We start from the raw sequence: 18,259 nt of genomic DNA, 5'->3' as shown, positions 1-18,259 counted from the left end.
GCTTGGTCAGGCAGGACTCTCCACGGGCAGGTGTGCAGACATAGCCAGCATTGTGATGGATGGCTTTAGCTGTGCAATGCCTCTCTGTTCCTCCTGGACATTATTGAGGATAGTCTGAGCTGTGCTGCTGCTGCTGCCAGCGCTCACTTATTGGCACAAAGGAGCACGCCGTGTTGCTTCATTTTTGGAGAGCCCTATAGCCTTCCTAATAAAAGTGTAATGGCCTCCTTTTTTCCTTCTTAGCAAAGTGTTTTAGGATCAAAGAAGCTTCTGGTTCTCCAAAATATTATCTGCCTCCTACAGTCCTTTGCAAAAGTAGTCACAACCCGCAAACATTTGGCTTTTGCTGTGTTGCACACCCTGCGATTGGATTTTATGTGGTAAACCGACTCATCTACTGCGTGACTAAGTAGAAGGAAAAAGAGGCATGTTTTTCAACGTTTTCAAAAAATGGAAATCTGGTGTGCATTTGTATTTGACTCCCTTTATTCTGAGATCAATAAATGGAACTAGTCCAACTAATTGAAATTAGAGCAGTGATCAAAATTTAGGTCTGGGTTTTGACTGGGCCGTTCTAACACGAAAATGTGCTTTGTGTTAGAACGCAAAGAGTTGGTCTAAACCAAAGCTTTGGTCTAAACCATTCCTCTCTATTCCGTTTTGGGGTCTCATCTGACCGCAGAATCTACATTTACATGGTTGTATTGTCCCCTATTTGCCCTTTTGCAAATTTTAAGTTAACTTTGTAGGACTTATTTTTAACTGTGGCTTTACATCTTGCAACTCTTCTCCCAAGGCCAAATATGTGTAGCACAACAGCTATCCTATCAACAGATTCTCCCACCTGAGCTGTGGATATCTGCAGCCCCTCCAGAGGTGGCTCTTGGCAGCTGCCATTCCTTATAAATAAAATATTTTGTAATGTGACACAACTTCTAGGGTTATGAATACTTTTGTTAAACACTGTAAATATTTCTTCTATGTTAAATGGTAAGCATGTGTTGGTATTGAAAGTGTGCCCTTTTGTTTAGTTATTGTTTGACTGCCGGTAGTTTTTGCCGCGCACTGTTGTTGGTCACACATTTTGGCTGGTTTTTGTAAAATGTGCTATTTTCTTCTCATTGCAATCAAGCTCTTTCATAATAAATTACCACCATGCATCTATCTGCACACGAGCTATGACTCCTCAAGAGGCACTCCAAGACAAACCATCTGCTTGATGAGCTTGTGTCTGTGCCCAGTTGCTGTCTAATCCGTCCCTTCTTTTCGGTTTCATCAGTGCTGATACATCAGGCTGTTTTTATTTGGCAGCATGATGTTCGTTTCTAAGAGCAGCATTAACCTAAACAGTGCTGCTGTTTGGTATGTGCAAAATGGACTCAAGAGGCCAGGTTAATTATGTATAACTTAAGAGAAAATCCCTCCCTGATTAACATTCGTGGCACAATTTTTTTATACTGAGCTGTGGCATGTTGGTGAGAAAAGGCCCTCTGGTGTTTCTTCATGGTGTTGCAAGAAAACAGAACAGTTGTTTCAAAATGGGAAAATATGCAATCAGCCTGATGACACTCTCCGATAAATGTGATTAACTCCTCCGTTGACTCCTGCAGGTGTGATGCGGGTGGACTACGGAGACGTCTCCTCCCGCAAAGCTCTCCGAGAGACCTTGAAGTGTAAACCATTTTCCTGGTATCTAGAGAACATCTACCCTGACTCCCAGATCCCAAGAAGATACTTCTCACTTGGTGAAGTATGAGCGCTCTCGTACATTAATTTTGTATCTTTTTTTTTGTCCTACCTCTTCTCAAGAGATAAGACTATCTTCTGTAATTTTTCTAAAGAAAATTATTTTTTTTTTTGTTAGCTGTGAGCCATAATCATCAAAACAGAAATCAGTGTATTAGTTTCCCATCTTAATTACTGACAGAAATTAACATTTTGATTGGGCTTTTGTCAGGTTTAACACCTATTAAAAACAAATTAAACAAACACAAGAAAGACAAGAGAGTTAGATTCTTTTGTACTCGTGAGGAGAGTACAAAATAATCTAACTGTAGCTTATACTCCTCTCAAGACTTCTCTGTTGCTTGAGCACTTTGTCCTACCACACTTTTTCCTTTCTCTAAGCTTTCCATTAGTATACAAAGATACATTACTCTGCCATCTTCTTTAGCAGTGACCTTTTGTGACTTGCCTTTCTTTTGACTACCTGCTGGACAAATTTCAAGTCAGCTCTCCTCTGGAGGTCATAAAATAAGATATCTGCATTCCTTATAAATCATTTTTTAGTGGTTTTACGTAATACAATTTTCTAGAACTACTCACTCTTGCTTAATAAAAATTATATATAAAACACGAGTTTCACATTTTGAATTGAAATTTCGGTTGTTGTATGATTGATTGGGACCATACCATGCATATCTGTGTTTTCAGAAAAACAATATTACAGGGAGATAAATGCAAAGCTCTATGGACCCAAGAAAGGCTGGAGAAAATAAGATAGAAGCAGCCATACTCAGTCTGTTGTATTGAATACTTATAACAAATTCCTGCTTGAATGCCCACACAGCCGATATTGATCTGAGACATTTACAGCGTTATTCTGTGTACAGAGGGAGTGTGGAAAGGCTTATGTATCATTTTATCTGATCTCTACTTAGTGAGTAAAATTTTTTATTTATTTTTTGCAAAGATAGCAGGCTCCAAGAGTAAGTGTTTGATCTGCAGCAATAATGTGACCATCACATTAGCAAGATAATACAAGTTCAAGCTACTGCTAACTCAAGATGAAAGTTTTTTTCTTAACTAACCGGATTTTTTTAATTTATTTTTTATGCATGTCTATTCCAGCACATCTTTGGGTATAGGCAGAACTGACACGAGCCATGTCTCCCTCAGGGTAAATGGCTATTTAAAAAGTAGTGTCAGTATAAGAACTTATGGTGAAAAGAACTTGAAATCCTCCAACAGCTGGGAATGGGAGGATTTTCATCATTGCTGCTCTGTCATCTTGTTGTAAAAGAGCTGAATCTTTTTCTGTTAAACCCCCCTACCCCCCTGAGCCAGACTTCTTCTGACTGAGTCCCAATTACCATAACACACTGTCAGCCTTTCTGTAAAAGCTGTAATTGTTGGGTTTTATATTTCTTAATTGTGATGTTTTAGTTGTGCCTGTTAAGCTTAGAAAATAGTCAGTTCATCTTCATTACAATGACTGCAGGATTTTTAAAAAAATCCTGCAGTAAATGGAAGCCGCAACAAGCCTTGATAACATCTGCTGCTTGACCCAATATGGGTCAATATGTTCTTATGGGTTGAAGTTGGACTGAAGCTCATGTTTAGAAGAAAGACCTTTCATATTTTTTTTTAAATTTTCTATACATGGTGAAATGTGTGGACTGGCTTTCTTACAGTTGAGGTCAGATTAAAATAATTTTAAAAACTGGTAAAAACCAGATAATTTACAAATTGAAATATTTTGCCCTTTACTTGCACTGACTGAAAATGAAAGAAGGATGTAAAATGCGTCATGAAAAAACTACAGGTTTCTGCCAGGAGTATTAATAATTTTGAGTCAGATGGTCCTTGGAAAATGGTCAGTAATTCAAATACAATTGTGATCAGTGGGTTAGAGAATTATCTAAATTTGTGATGTGATAAAATAATAAGAAATTATGTCATCTAGATGTAAAATTTATTCATCGTAGACAATGAAAACATCCGTGTAAATGTACACGTTTATATTCGGTTTTATTTCTTCCAGTAAAATTTCCTACTTTTCCAGACTTCTCAAAGCTGCATAGAAAACTTGAATTGACATGATTACATTTTAATTGTCTCCACTAAAATATCTCAACAAACTTTATCTATTACTTTTTCTCTGTAATTCATTCAAGTACTTGACTATGAGCATAAAGTGATAAGCAATGTTTATGCACATGTGTAAAATAATGATTTCCTTAAATGTATGCAGTGGAAGTAGGAAGGGGAAAATTTCAGTGAATAGATATGAAGTAATGAAATGAACTTGCAAGGAGGCACATTCACCTTTAGAGCCACATTTTTAATTTTGTCTAAATGTGTCAGTATACTATTTATAATTCTTTTACAGATATGTTTCAATGTAAGGGCATGGTGATAAACTCATAATTATTGTATTTCTGTAAAAAAAACCCAAATGTTCATATTTTGTCATATCTCTGTTATGGGATAGTTTGGTAAAAACATTAAAAACAGAAAGCTGGCTAACTTTCCTGTTTGATAAAAGCCATTGATAGATGCAATGGTTTCCTTCACTGTCACCATCACCATCATCAATCTATCTTGGGTTTTCTAACGGGAAAACATATTCAGATTTATGACCTTTATGTGATCTGACTTTAGCTGCTTAGAAATAGACAACTAACCATTTACAAGACAAAATGGATTTCAGTATGACCGATTTGAAAAGTCCATGCTTTGAATAGTAAAATTATTGGTCTATTCCTGCCTGCAGATCAGAAATGTGGAGACCAACCAGTGTGTGGACAACATGGGAAGAAAGGAGAATGAGAAAGTTGGCTTTTTCAACTGTCATGGCATGGGTGGAAACCAGGTGAGGGAACAAACTATTTTCTCTCCTTTCTAAAATGTATAGATTATACAGAAGAAAGGCCACCTTTTAATATTTGACTCCATCGATAACTTGTATAAAGTTTTATATTTTTATCAGCTTTTCATGTTTAAATTGTAAGTGCTTTTTTGAATGAGCAGTAAACATGGCTTTAATCAACTGCCAGATCCCCAACTGTCCACAAAGCAGCATAATGCTAAAAAAAAAAGAGCTATTGCAAAACTACTGCCATTTTCTTAGTGTATAAGGTGATTAATAAATATAACAGTTGTCTGCTGGAAAATGATTGAAAAATCTGGAATAGGAGAGCATATTTAGCTTTTCAGCCACACATATACAAATACCAACAAAATTAAAATTTTCCATTAAACGTCTGCTCTGACAAGTCAGCTATATGAAGAAGAAGCCACCAGTGGAGATAAAATAAAGCCACTTAACTGGAATTAGTAAATGTATGTTTGGAGAAACAAATGTGCAGAATTTTCAGAAACGAAATTAAGTTTCTCACAGGAGGCTCTTGCATCTAATTTCTATCTGCAGTCAGTGTTATTTATTTGAGCTTTAAATAAAACCAGGAAATTAGATGCATTTTGTAGTTAAATAGGATTACTGCCTTTTTAAACAATTAAGTGTTTTTCCACAACTTTTTCATGATAGTTTGCTAAAATGTTGTCTTAATCTTGCTGAGAGAACTGGTGCAACTGAGCCAAGTTTTCAGGCCGACTTGCTGGCAGAGTTGTATTTTGATTGTTGATTCTGTTGCATTGTGTTTTTGTGTTTGTTATGATGTAAAGCACTTTGAAATGCCTTGCTGCTGAAATGTGCTATACAAATAAAATTTGATCGATTGATTGACAGACCTTTTCAGTTCTGCCTTGAATTTTTTTGTCCCACTGACATCAAGTCTTGGTGATGAAAACTCCAAAACATCAACTTAATTATCTTTAAGCCATTTGGTAGCTTATCAGCCATTATATTTGGGATCTTGTCCATTCAGAAGAACCATTTTAACCTTTTGCTTTTTTGTTTTTTCTTTATGATTTGATCTGCGATAAGAAGTATACTTGTCCCTTTTTGAATCCAGCGTTTAGTTTACCCTGAAAGATCTTGAATTATATTATTTGTTGGATGCTTATGCTCAAAAATGCAGCTAAAAGATTGAGAATTTAGAAGAAATTTTTGTCCCTGTAGAACGCCCCAGACGTTCTTCAGGTATTACACACCTTTGGAATGGATTCATTGTGTTTTCATTAATCTTTGTGTTGCATTCCCCAGGTCTTTTCCTACACAGCAGATAAAGAAATCCGGACGGATGACCTCTGTTTGGATGTCTCCAGGCTCAATGGGCCCGTCAAGATGCTTAAGTGTCACCACATGAAGGGCAACCAGATGTTTGAGTACGACGCCGAGGTAGGATCTGTGTTTCCTGCAGGAACCAGAGTCCAAATCGAGGCAGTGGGATGTGCTCCGTTTTGCCCTCTGATGATTATGTCGTCAAATCTAAAGCAGGGGTTTACTAAAATAGGATTTACTTGGCAGAAAATTGGAAAATGTGATGCCTCTTATCTGCCACTAGATGGTGTTGTGTGTTTTTAGTAGGTTTTTATTTTTTTTAAGCAGCTCAGTGTTGAGGTGCTATTTCCATCCAGCAGCTGTGTCTCCTCTCATCTTCTCTCATTTCATATAGTATGTTGGCAAGTGGGAGTATGATTTTGAGGTAAGCTGTCAAAGTTCTCCTGCCTTAATCTCCCTATAGCTTATGTCCTGTGCTCTGAGTGCAGTGGTATCCTCTAGCGAGTTCGAAGAATCTGTGGTTCTTAGGTTAGAATATGTAAGTCTGTGTGAAATTTGAGCTTTTTTTCTTAGCTTGAAGAAAAGGGGGTGGAAAATGTCACTGAATTTTACAGCTATTAATTTCCTTTTAATGTGATATTTTTATAATTTCAGTGATTACAGATAAAAGAAGACAGATTTATACAAAAATATTTTTGTAGCAAATATAATTTTTAAGAAGCCAAGATGACCTCTTAGTAATCAAAAATTATAATTAATATACATACAATGCTTTGTAAGTACTTACTCCTTTGTGCATTTTTGTTTTGTCATAAGACACATTTACTAAATTAATACAAAACATTGAATTTATACAAAGCAAATCCACACATATGTCATAATTTATTGATCTGCTGCTCTATAGAGCAAAAGAGGAAACTAAAGTAAGATTAATGACATTGGTTCATTCTCAATATTAAACACCAAGGTTTCATTTTACCTTACACTCCTGTTTGTCCAAGCTGTAACTTTAATATTCATCCAAATGAAGAAGCAGATGTTATGTACAAGATACAGCACGACATTTTATGCTCCTGGGAGAAACACAAATACTGTAGTATTCCCTAAGCCTTCTTAAGACTTAATTGCCTGACTGGTCAAAATATATTAGGGCTTATGGAACTGGAAAAGTGTTTGTGTTTTAACTATTTATGATATTTGAAATCTCTGGAGAGACGCTTGAAAAGTCCTGCAGTGTAATCTGTGAGTGATTGAGTTGTCAGATTGCTGACGTTTCGATATGGCGAGGCGAAAAAGCCCACAGGCTGTTCCCATCGCGCACAGAGCAAACCCCAGGGGAAATTCTTTAATTACGCTTTGTTCTCAGGGCGCTTTCGGAAAGTTGAAAAAAAAAAATAAAAATGTGGATAAATAATGAATGAAGCAGACCAGACCGGTAAACAGCGTTGGGTTTTCACGACTATTGCAGTCAAGGTTATTTTTAGCACAGGTGTGACTGACAACGTCTGAATCCTGGGTCACTAGAGAACTGTGGAAAAATCCAGCTGGTCATCAGTTTCACTTTAAGACTTTTAAGTTTTCATATTGCTGTTGTAAAGTTGTTAATTGCAGCCTCTTTTAATCTTAAATGCTGTTATGCATTGTCAAAAGCTGTTATCATAATTGTTTTTTAAGATGTGGCACTAATATTTAAAAATTCTGTTGACATTTCATGAATTACATTTACATTATGTTTGTGTGAAATTTTGTGAATGAGAAATGCAAACTAAATTATCTTAAATACACATCATATTCAATGTTTAAATATAAGCAGTATATCTAAAATCTAATCGTCTGAGATCCTGTCTACTTTTTGGGCATAAACCGATATGAGATTTATAATAGTATGATAATTTTTTGCAAAAATACCATGATTTCACATTATCATCATGGTTTCACAAAGTTTTATGCTAAAATAAAAGTTCACAATAGGTAAACGTGTACCTTCCAGATAAATCCAAATTATTCCTAGTAGATTTAAGTTGAAAGTTATTGTCTCAATTTACCACTTTGTGCTCTGTAATATTGATTCATAAATATCATTGGAGCAGCCAATACATAGTTCTGACTTAAATCTGAAAAAGTAAAGAAAGGTAAAGATTAGGGTGGCCACACCTTCTTATGAAATTTTGTAAAATATTGGCATATAGCTTAATGCCTTTAAATACACCTGAAGCCTGAGACTGTAGTAAACAAACATGTTTTTCCTCAACTGGGACTATTAAAAAGGTATGAAGTGTCAAAGTTTGGGTCGAACAATTTGTTCCAGTTATGATTCTCTTTAGCTTTGTTTGTTTTTGCTGCAAAAAACTGACACCCCAGTTAGAGAATATAAATAATTTTCTTACTTGCCTTTACGACCATGTGTTCCTCTTCCTTCCTGGATCCGTGCAGAAACACACCTTCCTCCACATCATCACCCAGTCATGCCTGACCATCAGCCGTCTGGAGGACGGCACCTACGGCCCCACTGTGGAGTACTGTAACAACAGCCCTTTACAGGCATGGATCCTCCACAACTACACCCGCCTGGAGGTCGCTAGACACCTTTACTTCAGTCCCACCGATTATATTCTCTAAACTAACATCTGCTCTTTGGGGAAGTGTTTTGGGGCATGAGGTGAGCACATTAGCTGTTGCGATCTAGTTTAGCATTGTAGTTTAGATTGGTTAGATTGTTTAGTCGGTAGTTGCCTCCAGTGCAGATTGTCAATTTAGATATCGTATTAGCTTTTTGCAGAAAGAGCAGATGGATTCTGAACATGTTGTGCTTCTTTCAGGTCTTAGAATGTAGATGCAGATTGTTCTATGAAGCATTAAAAAGCTTTTACTGGTGACCTTTTTGAGGGAATCCATGAAGACAGGGCAGAAGCACATTAAGCAATGACAGATGTCCCTTCAAGATGCTTCAGTGTATATGATCTTATCTGCAAGACCTTTAGCTAGACTTCATGCTAAATTAGATCTCATTTGACATTTATTTTCCAACATGAATGTTTTATTTTGATGTGAATATTCACTGGCTGTGTCCTGGTCTGCCCACGCCTGGTGAGTGATGTTTGAAACGGAGGAGGACGTTTTTATTTTTAGCTGATTATCTACCAGCACACATGATTGAAATGGGTCAGCTATTGTTTACAAGTTCTTTGAAGTGATCCTTCATTGTGGAGCTACCTTTTCATGGCTCTGGACATTCAGATGGCTCTCTTATTGGCCTGAAGCAGCTGTGCACACTGTGTGCCGTGTTCAGATTGTTAAAGCAATGAATCCCAATCATCAGGGCTTTTCACCACTCTGCCTACTTATTTACATAGCTCTGTAAGAGATGTTTTTTGCTCCGCTTTTCTTTTCATTTCAGGGTTGTTATTTTTCCGCCTTTGCGCCTGTCATTTTCTCTATAGCCTATTCTGTTCTGCAGACTTATCTCAAGTTTGCACTTCACAGTCCTACACCTTGGTGACTCTCAAACAGCTAAAGAGCATGTAGAATGCCACCGTTTTTGTGTCCCGGCTCCATAAATTGAGCTAGGAGCTCCCGGAACTTGTGGTGTGTGTCGGAGTCATGGCAGTAAAGTGACGTGCTGTTAGATGGCCTGATTTGCTGGTCGCGCTCTGAGTTCCTTCTCACATTGCCCTAAGAAGAAAGAAGCACGGATGCAAGACCCAGTCATCATTAAAGCAAACGAAACTATTGCTTCACTCTGCCTTGAAATAAAAGGAAAGCGCCTGAAAAGAAAATAAGTCAGCCTCGTAGATCTCCACAGTCAAAATGGTGACTCTTATGCCTCGATGCAAGTGTAGTGTGCTGCCTGGTGACAGAAAGGATGGTTCGAAGCAGTCTTCATTTAATTAGCTGGTCTCAGCTGCGCAAACGGTCTGTAACTTGCTCCGGAGGCCCTGCTTCATTTGCTGAGAGGTTAGGATGGGAGTTTTCTCTGCCCTAAAGCTGGCATGAAATAATTATGAGCAAAGAACTGGACTTCCACAGTTCTGATATATTAATTTAAGGTACATTTTCCCTGCCCTCCATTGTAATACTCCTCTCATAAGGTCTCTTGCTATTATAACTTAGAATTTTTAAATGAAAAGAAAAGCATGTCTCTCAATAACAACTGAGTCAGCCTGACAAGTCTTCCTCCAGCAAAGAGATGCCCTGATCATTAATGATTGTGATATAACGAATAAGTTATGGTCCATCATTAAATTATGAAGAATGTTACCAACTTATAGACATTGTAGCCAAGCTTTGTGAGGTTCCAGTTATTCTGCAACAAAATGCTTGCAAAAGATTTTGCAACATTTCCTTATGTCATTGGAGTGTTATTGTGGATTGCACAAAAAAATAAGTAAAATGTGTATTTTATGCTGCGACTTCTTGAAGGCTCCTAGGATGTCTATAGGGTTAAATAGTCAATAAAGTATGATTAGCAAATGTAAAACTCTTACATAATTGAGGTAGTAAATGTAAACAGCCAAATGATAATAAGTTGTTCTGTGCATGAAAATATACTAGGGTAACACACATGGTTTTGTTAAAACACTGAGCTTTTTCATGGGGGTTTGTTATATAATCAATCTATCTTCTACATGTCTGTAAATTAGAGACGTTGAAACCAAACTATGACTTTAAATTTAATGTAGAGAATGAACAGTTTTTGCATCCGGATGATGCCTATATTAGCCTACTCTGTCAACACAAGTGGGCAGTTAAAGGAATATGTTGTTCTAAACTTTAAGTTTAACACCCTTTATATTGAGAATCAACGTTTTTTTTAAGAACTCACTGTTATATCCAGATCTAATAATAATAGCATGGATGCATTTTGCCAGATGAGGCTACATGCGTGGCAGCAACTGGATGGTGCTTCATGAGCCAGACTCCAGTTGAAATATTGTGGCGTTTTGATAGCGTAAAAGTCTTTTTATTGATATTACAGCTCATCATTTTCAAATGATACAGAAAAACTGTTTTTTTTATTTTTTATGTCAGGATTATATCATTCTTCTTTTTATCATTTCCCCCCCCACACCTTTTTCTAAATAAAGCAACCTCTTTGTTCTTTTCTCCAGTCTTTTTGGCAGGTGCGAGGGATCGTGTGCCACCTGCTCTTTGTTCTCACTGTTTGAACAAATGAGCCTTGTTGGGCAGTCTGCAACGTGTACTTCAGGAAGGATACGTGTGTGTGTGTGTGCACATCCTCATATCTGGGCAGAGAAATACTGGTCCTTGTGTTTTTATAGCTTAAGATCAAACATGACCAGAGCGTCTCTGCGAGCTCATTAGTCTGGAGATCCTCCGTCAACGGCCAAAGCACAATCTTGTTTTAATGAACAATTCTAGTGTGCCTCCAATGTAGGATAAAAAGCACTGTGGCAATCACGGACTGAATATTATAGTTCTTCACATGTATTTTACCTCATATTCGTAAAGAACGACTCCCAAGATATTGCTGTGCTTGCTGTAAAACCTGGGGTTATATCCGCTTTGCTATTACAGTCTTACTTTGAAAGATACCCGTAAATTATATTACAATATAGAACTGTGTGCCTTTGTAATATAGGTTTTGCAAATCTTTATTACAAACCAGTTAGATGCTGGTGCATCTCCAGCAATTAACTGGAGATGCACCAAACTTTTTCTTTAAAAAATAAATATTGTCCAATTCTGAGAAAGTATTTTTTTCTACCACAATTAAGATGCAAAATAAAATAAGCTATATATTTTTAATATGCTCCTTAACATTTATAGATTAAAAAAAGATATATTTCGGAACACAAAAGCAATATATAGAATTACATTTATAACTTTTACATTTCAGTTATAAGTGACTGTATTTGACATTTATGCATTAAAAAAAGAAGAAAACAAAAACAATAAACAAAAGTTAGAAGTTATAGTATTAGAACACCAGATTGTAATCCCAGAAATCTTCAGCCGGGATTCATTTGAAATTCAGTACAGATTTTGGAATGACATCATATAAAGTATAAAATAAAAATGCTATAAATTAATAAGAAAATATTTTTGTTAGAATAGTTGTTTGTTGAAACAACATGAGCAGCAAGGTGGAGATTGATGGATCAGGTGAGATAGATCCTTGGCAACATAATGGAAACCTCTTTGTGTATTTCCTTGATGATAAACAAAACCTATATTCCCTGGAGGTTTTCCAGGGAATATAGGTTTTAATTTCAAAATGATGCTTGTTGGTTGACATATAGAGGTTGAAATCTAAAACCAACCCTCACTGTATAAATTGTGATCTTCCTCTAAACTCATTCTGCGGCACCTTGCTGGTATGAAATTGCTCGATTTGAGTCACTGAAAGTGATGTGCCGAGAAATCTGCAGGTGACCAAATATTTTCAGCTTAATGAGCTCTGACACCTGACCAACTGGCTGTAAACTCAAAGGTCCAATCTTTTTATACACCAGCGAACCCTCTGAGATCTACTCAGTCACATTGAAAACAACACTCTGTAGTCTAGACTTTACTACAGGTAAAGCTGCTTAGTTTCAAAGTTGTATTTAAAAAATAATGTCAAGGAAACACATTTAAATAAAACTTTCTACAACATAGCAAGATATGTCAGAGAGAGAGTAAGGCTTTCATCAGATAACAGGATGGATGAACAGGTTACTGCAAAGTGAGTCTGTTTAATCCTTTTCTGCCTCTTGGTTTTGGATCGATTGTAGGTAGCCTTTTGAAAAGCCCAAAGTTAAGGAAAGATTTACATTCTTTGGAAATTACCATTTGAGACCTCTGATTTCTAATGTGAAACTAAAAATGTGTTCAAAGTCGCAGTAAAACCCTGACACTACTGTCTCACACTTCTGTTCCAATGAAGGAACTGGCTTGAAATTATTTTAAATGTAATTCCAGTAGTTTATTGTAGTTCTTAAAAAGAAAATGGAGTTGACTTTCCAAAGATTTCCAATGACGGGACAAAGCTACTCATTGGTTTGTAAGAAATTTTACTCTGAAAAAGTGTTTTAAAACAAACGCGGTCCTTTTATCGTGTGTGTGTGTGTAATTATAGGGCAAGAAAGGCAACTCTAGAAAGAAGTACGGTTGTGAACACATCTTCCATGTGAGCGTGTGAACATGAACGGTTAATTTAGAACCACTGGGAGTTCTCCTGCTGTTCTTGGTGTTGGGGGAGTTGCCTCTGCTGCCGTCACGGTAGATAGCTTTTCTCCTGTGGTATGCATTGATGCGGTGGTTGGGTTCATCTCTGCACAACAGGTGGGGCGTTTTTTATTTTTCCATTTGTTCTGTCGCCCGTCTTCTCCAGCTAACTTGACAGAGCAGCAGAGAGACAGGGGCTGACAGGTGAGAGGGGGACAAACAGCAGGAGAGAAAGGCAATAATTACACTGATGAAGGAAGAGCCTGTTCTATTCTGGTGTCTCAGTAAAATCACAGCTGTGACGAGGAGCTGGCATGCACGAATCCAGAAGGTACTTATTGGAATTCAGACGTCATTAATTTTCCAGAGACGTCTTTCATGAAACAGTCCTGTTAATCAGTCATTGTCAACTGATCTCAATCTGACAGATCCTGAAACAACTTGTGTCAAGGCCAATTTATTTTGTAGACGATGCTACGGCTGGGTTATGATGTATGATGTGGCCTCTGCATTCTCCTTTTTGTTTTTGTCAGTGTTATCAAAATACACAGGCATAGCCTATTTGTATTTTTTGGAATAAGATCTTGCTTTTATATGTTTGTGTTTGGCTGTACTTTTGTTAAATATACCAAAATGTATTAACTCCCATCCAATGATTTTAAATACTAGCTATTTTAGAGGCAATATACCCTTGAACCTATTCACATGTTTATCATGTTGCATCTATAATCTTTAGTGTGTTTATATTATTTACATTGGGATTTTATGTGGTAGATGTCTACAAAGTAGTACATAATTACACAGTGGAAGGAAAACTATGTGTATTTACTTTAAAAATACAAAAAATCTTAAAAGTGTGGGTTTTTTTACAATTAATTTTACTGTGATACTCTTAAATAAAATCCAGTGGACTATTCCATTTTTACAGATGAAAAGAGCATTGTGCAAATGCAAATGTATCTAATTGAGAATCTGTGGCAAGATCTTGAAATTGATATTCACAAACACACGCCGTCCAATCTGACTGAGTTTGAGCTGTTTTTGCAAAGAAGAATATTAAGTTTTAGTCTCTGGATGTGCAAAGCTGGTAGCAAAGGATTTGCATCTAAAATGGTACTGATTCCTGGTTCTTCCAACAATCCAGGGTGCCTGAATAGAAACACATTTTTTAGTATCAATAAAATACTTCAGCCTTTGTGTTTTGTATTGTGACAAATTAATTTTGAAGTTCCATATGAAAAGAAACTTCATGGGTGTATTTTTGGTTTTCTGCCTTTCATGCTAAATGGAAACAATCATTGATTCCTCCTCAGGTTTTATAACCGAAATGCGTGTTCTGACTTTCAAAAGCATTCCTATCACCTTTTTCCACCTAAATGGGTTTGTGTTTACAGGTCATAAAAATTACAGTTGGGAGGAAATTGTCCAGCCACAGCAGTAATCACCTGTGTTTGCTCTCTTCTCAGCAACTGACGCTGCTCCATGTGAATAGCAACCAATGCTTGGACATGCCGTCTGAGGAGGACAAGATGGTCCCCACCCTGAGAGACTGCAGCGGCAGCCGCTCCCAGCAGTGGCTGCTCCGTAACATGACCCTGAGCATCTGATCCTTCACCTCGGCATTCCCTCCTCACCCTCCTTTTCGTAACCCGACTTGCCATTCCCACCCTCACCAGGTGGCTCTTAACACATAACATATGCTTCCTCCTGTAGCTGCCTGGCCACCAGTCGCAGAGACTCTGGGATGCAGCAGAGGATTAACTTCCTCTATGGATTTGTATCCTGTTGAGTCGGGCCTCCGGTTTAAGCAAGGCAGCACCTGCCTTTCCGACTACATAATGAGGCGTATCTCTAGGCTGTGTCCAGGCTGGGAGAACGATGCATGAGGTCCGAGCATGTAGAACACGTATTTACTTGTAGAAACTTCTCTGCTGGAGGTCAAACGCATAAACAGAAGAGTTGGTAAAATATTGAAATCTCCAAACATGTTCGGCAATGTTAGTGCGTGCATCAGATCTTATCAGCACAGCTGGTTTGCTGCTCATCTTTTTTTATCATCACTATCTGCTCTGCTCAGATAAAAAAAAAATGGTTTACCCTAGGATTTCTAAAATGAATTCAGTTAGAAAGTGTGGTGACAATGAATGAGGTAACATTTTATTTCTGTTCACCTTGGCTTTATAATAAAACAGGAGCTAGTGGTTGCATTTATTGCCTTTCTCAAAAACAAAGAGGCATATATTCTGGGAGCTGTGGGTGTTTCCCATCACAGCAGCTGCTGCCATCAGAGGGTCAGCATCAACTCTGTGGGAGGCATGCTGTCAAACTGCTGTACAATATACCCTCTCTGACACTGATACCATTTTTTTGTGCTCCACTCTTGTTTGACAGGGCACTGCTGTAAACTTTGTGCTCATTTTAGAAGGGGTGTCATGCAGAGCTAATAAGCATCTTGTCAGAAACTGGAGACCCATGATCACATGTTGACACCTGAATTTGTAGCCATGAAATACATTAATCTAGGAAAAGTGGCTCATAAAAAAATAAAAAAAACACTTTATGAGCTAGGTGGGGCCTTTTTTTTCCCCCCCCCACTCGCTTATTTTCTTATAAGCGAGTGAAGGTACAGTGGTGCCCCTTGTTAAATCACTAAGTACAGGTGACTAACCACTTTTTTGGGGTTCAATTTTCCTAAGGCAGATACCTGTCAGGCAAATAGAAAACGCTTTGCAAACCAGAAGCATATACTTAGAAATTTGTTTCTTCAAACAAAACTTGTTTGTAGGTTTAATTTACTGGTACTTGTCTATTTTGAAAAACAATAAAATGCCAATTGAGATTTAGTTATGCTCTATACTTACAACAAGTATAACAAGTTTATACTGGCTCTAAAATGTATTTGCCTTTTAACATTCTCACTCCAAAGCAGACACTGTAAGTTTTACCATAACTCTAGCTAAGGTCATTTATGGGCTAAATAAGCTGCCAATCAAGCACCGCAATCAACAACCCTCTAGTAAAAAAGTATGTAAGTATATTTCAAGGAACAAAAATTCAGTTTAATTTCTGTTGACACACTTGCAATGCCATACTGTTGTAGCTCAAAACTGATTTAATTGGATCCTTTGTCATGAAAAAAGAAGGTACAATTTTTGTTCTTTAAAATACCTCAAATATTTTTTTTCTTGTTTTTGTTAATTATGAAGGATGTCAAGCACTGAATGAAGAAAATGCCCATTTTTTATATATTATTGTAGTAGGAATTGGAAGAATTACTTTAACACACTGTTTTAAGCAACAGAAGAAAGTGGAATGGGATCACAGTTCTTTCCTAAAAGCCGGAATGTGGACTGGAATGTTTTTAAAAGGTTTCACTCATTGTCAGAAGGGAGATTAAAAACCCAAATTGTCCCTGAGCGTGGTTGTAATATGTGCCTTCAGACACATAGCTTGTTGTTCAAACGTCTTTCTGTTGCCATGTTTTCATAGATGAAATCAGAAGCATATGCATATAAGAAAAAACAGCCATATCTCAAACAGGTTCACGATCCCATTCATTTCTTACACCGACATTGTAGCAGGTGTCTGCTACACCTACAATGCAGTGTCATATTCTGCTACAGTGTCATATTCATCTGATGCCCATAGAAATGTGAGAGGGACTTTTGATTGCACCGCTATGCGGGATTCCGAAAACAGATGTTGTACATAAGGCTGTGAACTTGTTTGTATCACTGTTGATGTTGTAAATAAAGAACCGGTTATTTTTCTATGATCCTGTAAGTTTGAACACCCATCTGTTTAAAAGGTGATTGAAAGATTTTGAAAAAGAAAAAAAGTACTGAAAAGTACCGAAATACTGATTTTGGAATATCATAATTGATTTCATAATTAGGCTGTGTTTTGATACAGTGCCTTGCAAAAGTACTTATACCCCTGATTTAGATCAAAGCATATTTATATTTTAGGATTGCCTAGTCCTAAATTTGACTGAGGGACTGTACTGAGAAAATTAATGTTCACAGATCATATCAATCAACTTTGACTGAAAGAGTCAGAATCTATATGTGCATATTAGGTGGAGATGCAAACCCCAAAACATGCAGCTTTAGAATATGAAGTTAGAGACAATAGATGGATGGGTGCACCATAAGAAGTTTGGAAAAAAGAGTTAGTGTTAATATTTTCACAAAACACTGTAATTACCCCAAAGATAAATCTTGGATCACTTTTAGGACCTCAGGTAAGAACACAAGAGGAAGTAACTGTTACAGCTACTTGAAATCTTCACAGAATGCTTACTTGGCATTCGGAGTACGTTTTGATCACCTCTTTTATATTATATTTTAATCGACTGTCTTTCCGATAAAGTGCACAGAGTAACACAGGAATGTAATGTGTCATTGTGCAGACTGCAAAGTGTTAACTGTATGTTCTGCCATTTTTTTTGTTTTGTTTTTGTTAAAATAAAAAAATGTGAATCCAACATTTTCCTTAAATTCTCTGAATTTACATTGAGCTTCTGAGACCCCGGCACATCTCGTCACCAGGCTTCATGTGGTGTCTTTGGTAAATTGGAGACTGTATTTTACAAAGAAAGAAAGGAGTGGTTTGCGGTGGATGTTACGTTCTCCTTTTGTCCAGTGTGTATAAGGAGCCTGTGGTAGTCAGCTGACGAAAGGACTCCTGACATGACTCATTCTTCTATGTACATTTTAACTAAGAAGGCTTGACCTTTCAGAGGACTCTTGCTTTGTTAAACTCTGAAAAGGGGGAAAATTACTCTCCCTGAACAGGGCTGAGAAAAGAGGCAGTGAGCACTAAGCAGTATGAATATTACAGAGCTCATCATTATTTTAAAGAGCATGTATTATTCTTTTATTCCACCTTTACACTCATTGTGCCGTAAAGCCGTATGTGCTTGTAGTAGGTCATCACATTTATGTTACAGAAGTTCACAAAACAAAACAAAAAAGTTTTGGACTATTCGGTAACAATGATTTTGAACTCCCCCCAAATACGTAATCTGTAGTCAGTTGCTTCTTGCTCAATATAACTCTGCCAATAGGAGACAGATGTGTTAAATATATGCCTTGAAGATTTTTTACTTCAAATGAACAATGTAAGGTTTTGGTCACAAGTTATGGTGGTTTTCAAAAGTGTACAAACCTCTTAGAATGTCTGTTT

The 18,259-nt window shown here is 37.1% G+C and overlaps 1 protein-coding gene across 5 annotated transcripts in view; it reads left to right on the top strand.

The window, feature by feature from the left end:
• The window catches only part of galnt13 (UDP-N-acetyl-alpha-D-galactosamine:polypeptide N-acetylgalactosaminyltransferase 13), a 37,450-nt gene extending 19,898 nt beyond the window's left edge, over positions 1 to 17,552 (top strand). For 3 of the 5 annotated variants that reach the window (XM_044132261.1, XM_044132260.1, XM_044132262.1), the window contains 5 exons: positions 1,611 to 1,750; positions 4,496 to 4,594; positions 5,888 to 6,022; positions 8,339 to 8,564; positions 14,539 to 14,623. In XM_044132261.1, coding sequence (XP_043988196.1) covers positions 1,611 to 1,750; positions 4,496 to 4,594; positions 5,888 to 6,022; positions 8,339 to 8,524 — 560 coding nt within the window. In that variant the 3' untranslated portion in view covers positions 8,525 to 8,564; positions 14,539 to 14,623. Of the gene's footprint in view, positions 1 to 1,610; positions 1,751 to 4,495; positions 4,595 to 5,887; positions 6,023 to 8,338; positions 8,565 to 11,013; positions 11,079 to 14,538 lie in introns of those variants that run through there. The other 2 variants (XM_044132259.1, XM_044132264.1) reach the window with 2 other exon arrangements.
• Positions 17,553 to 18,259: the final 707 nt, after the last annotated feature.

The sequence above is a fragment of the Gambusia affinis genome, linkage group LG11 (assembly GCF_019740435.1).
Source record: "Gambusia affinis linkage group LG11, SWU_Gaff_1.0, whole genome shotgun sequence".
NCBI lineage: Eukaryota > Metazoa > Chordata > Actinopteri > Cyprinodontiformes > Poeciliidae > Gambusia > Gambusia affinis.
The sequence above is the reverse complement of the archived record's forward strand: the minus strand, read 5'-3'. Positions and strand labels throughout refer to the sequence as shown.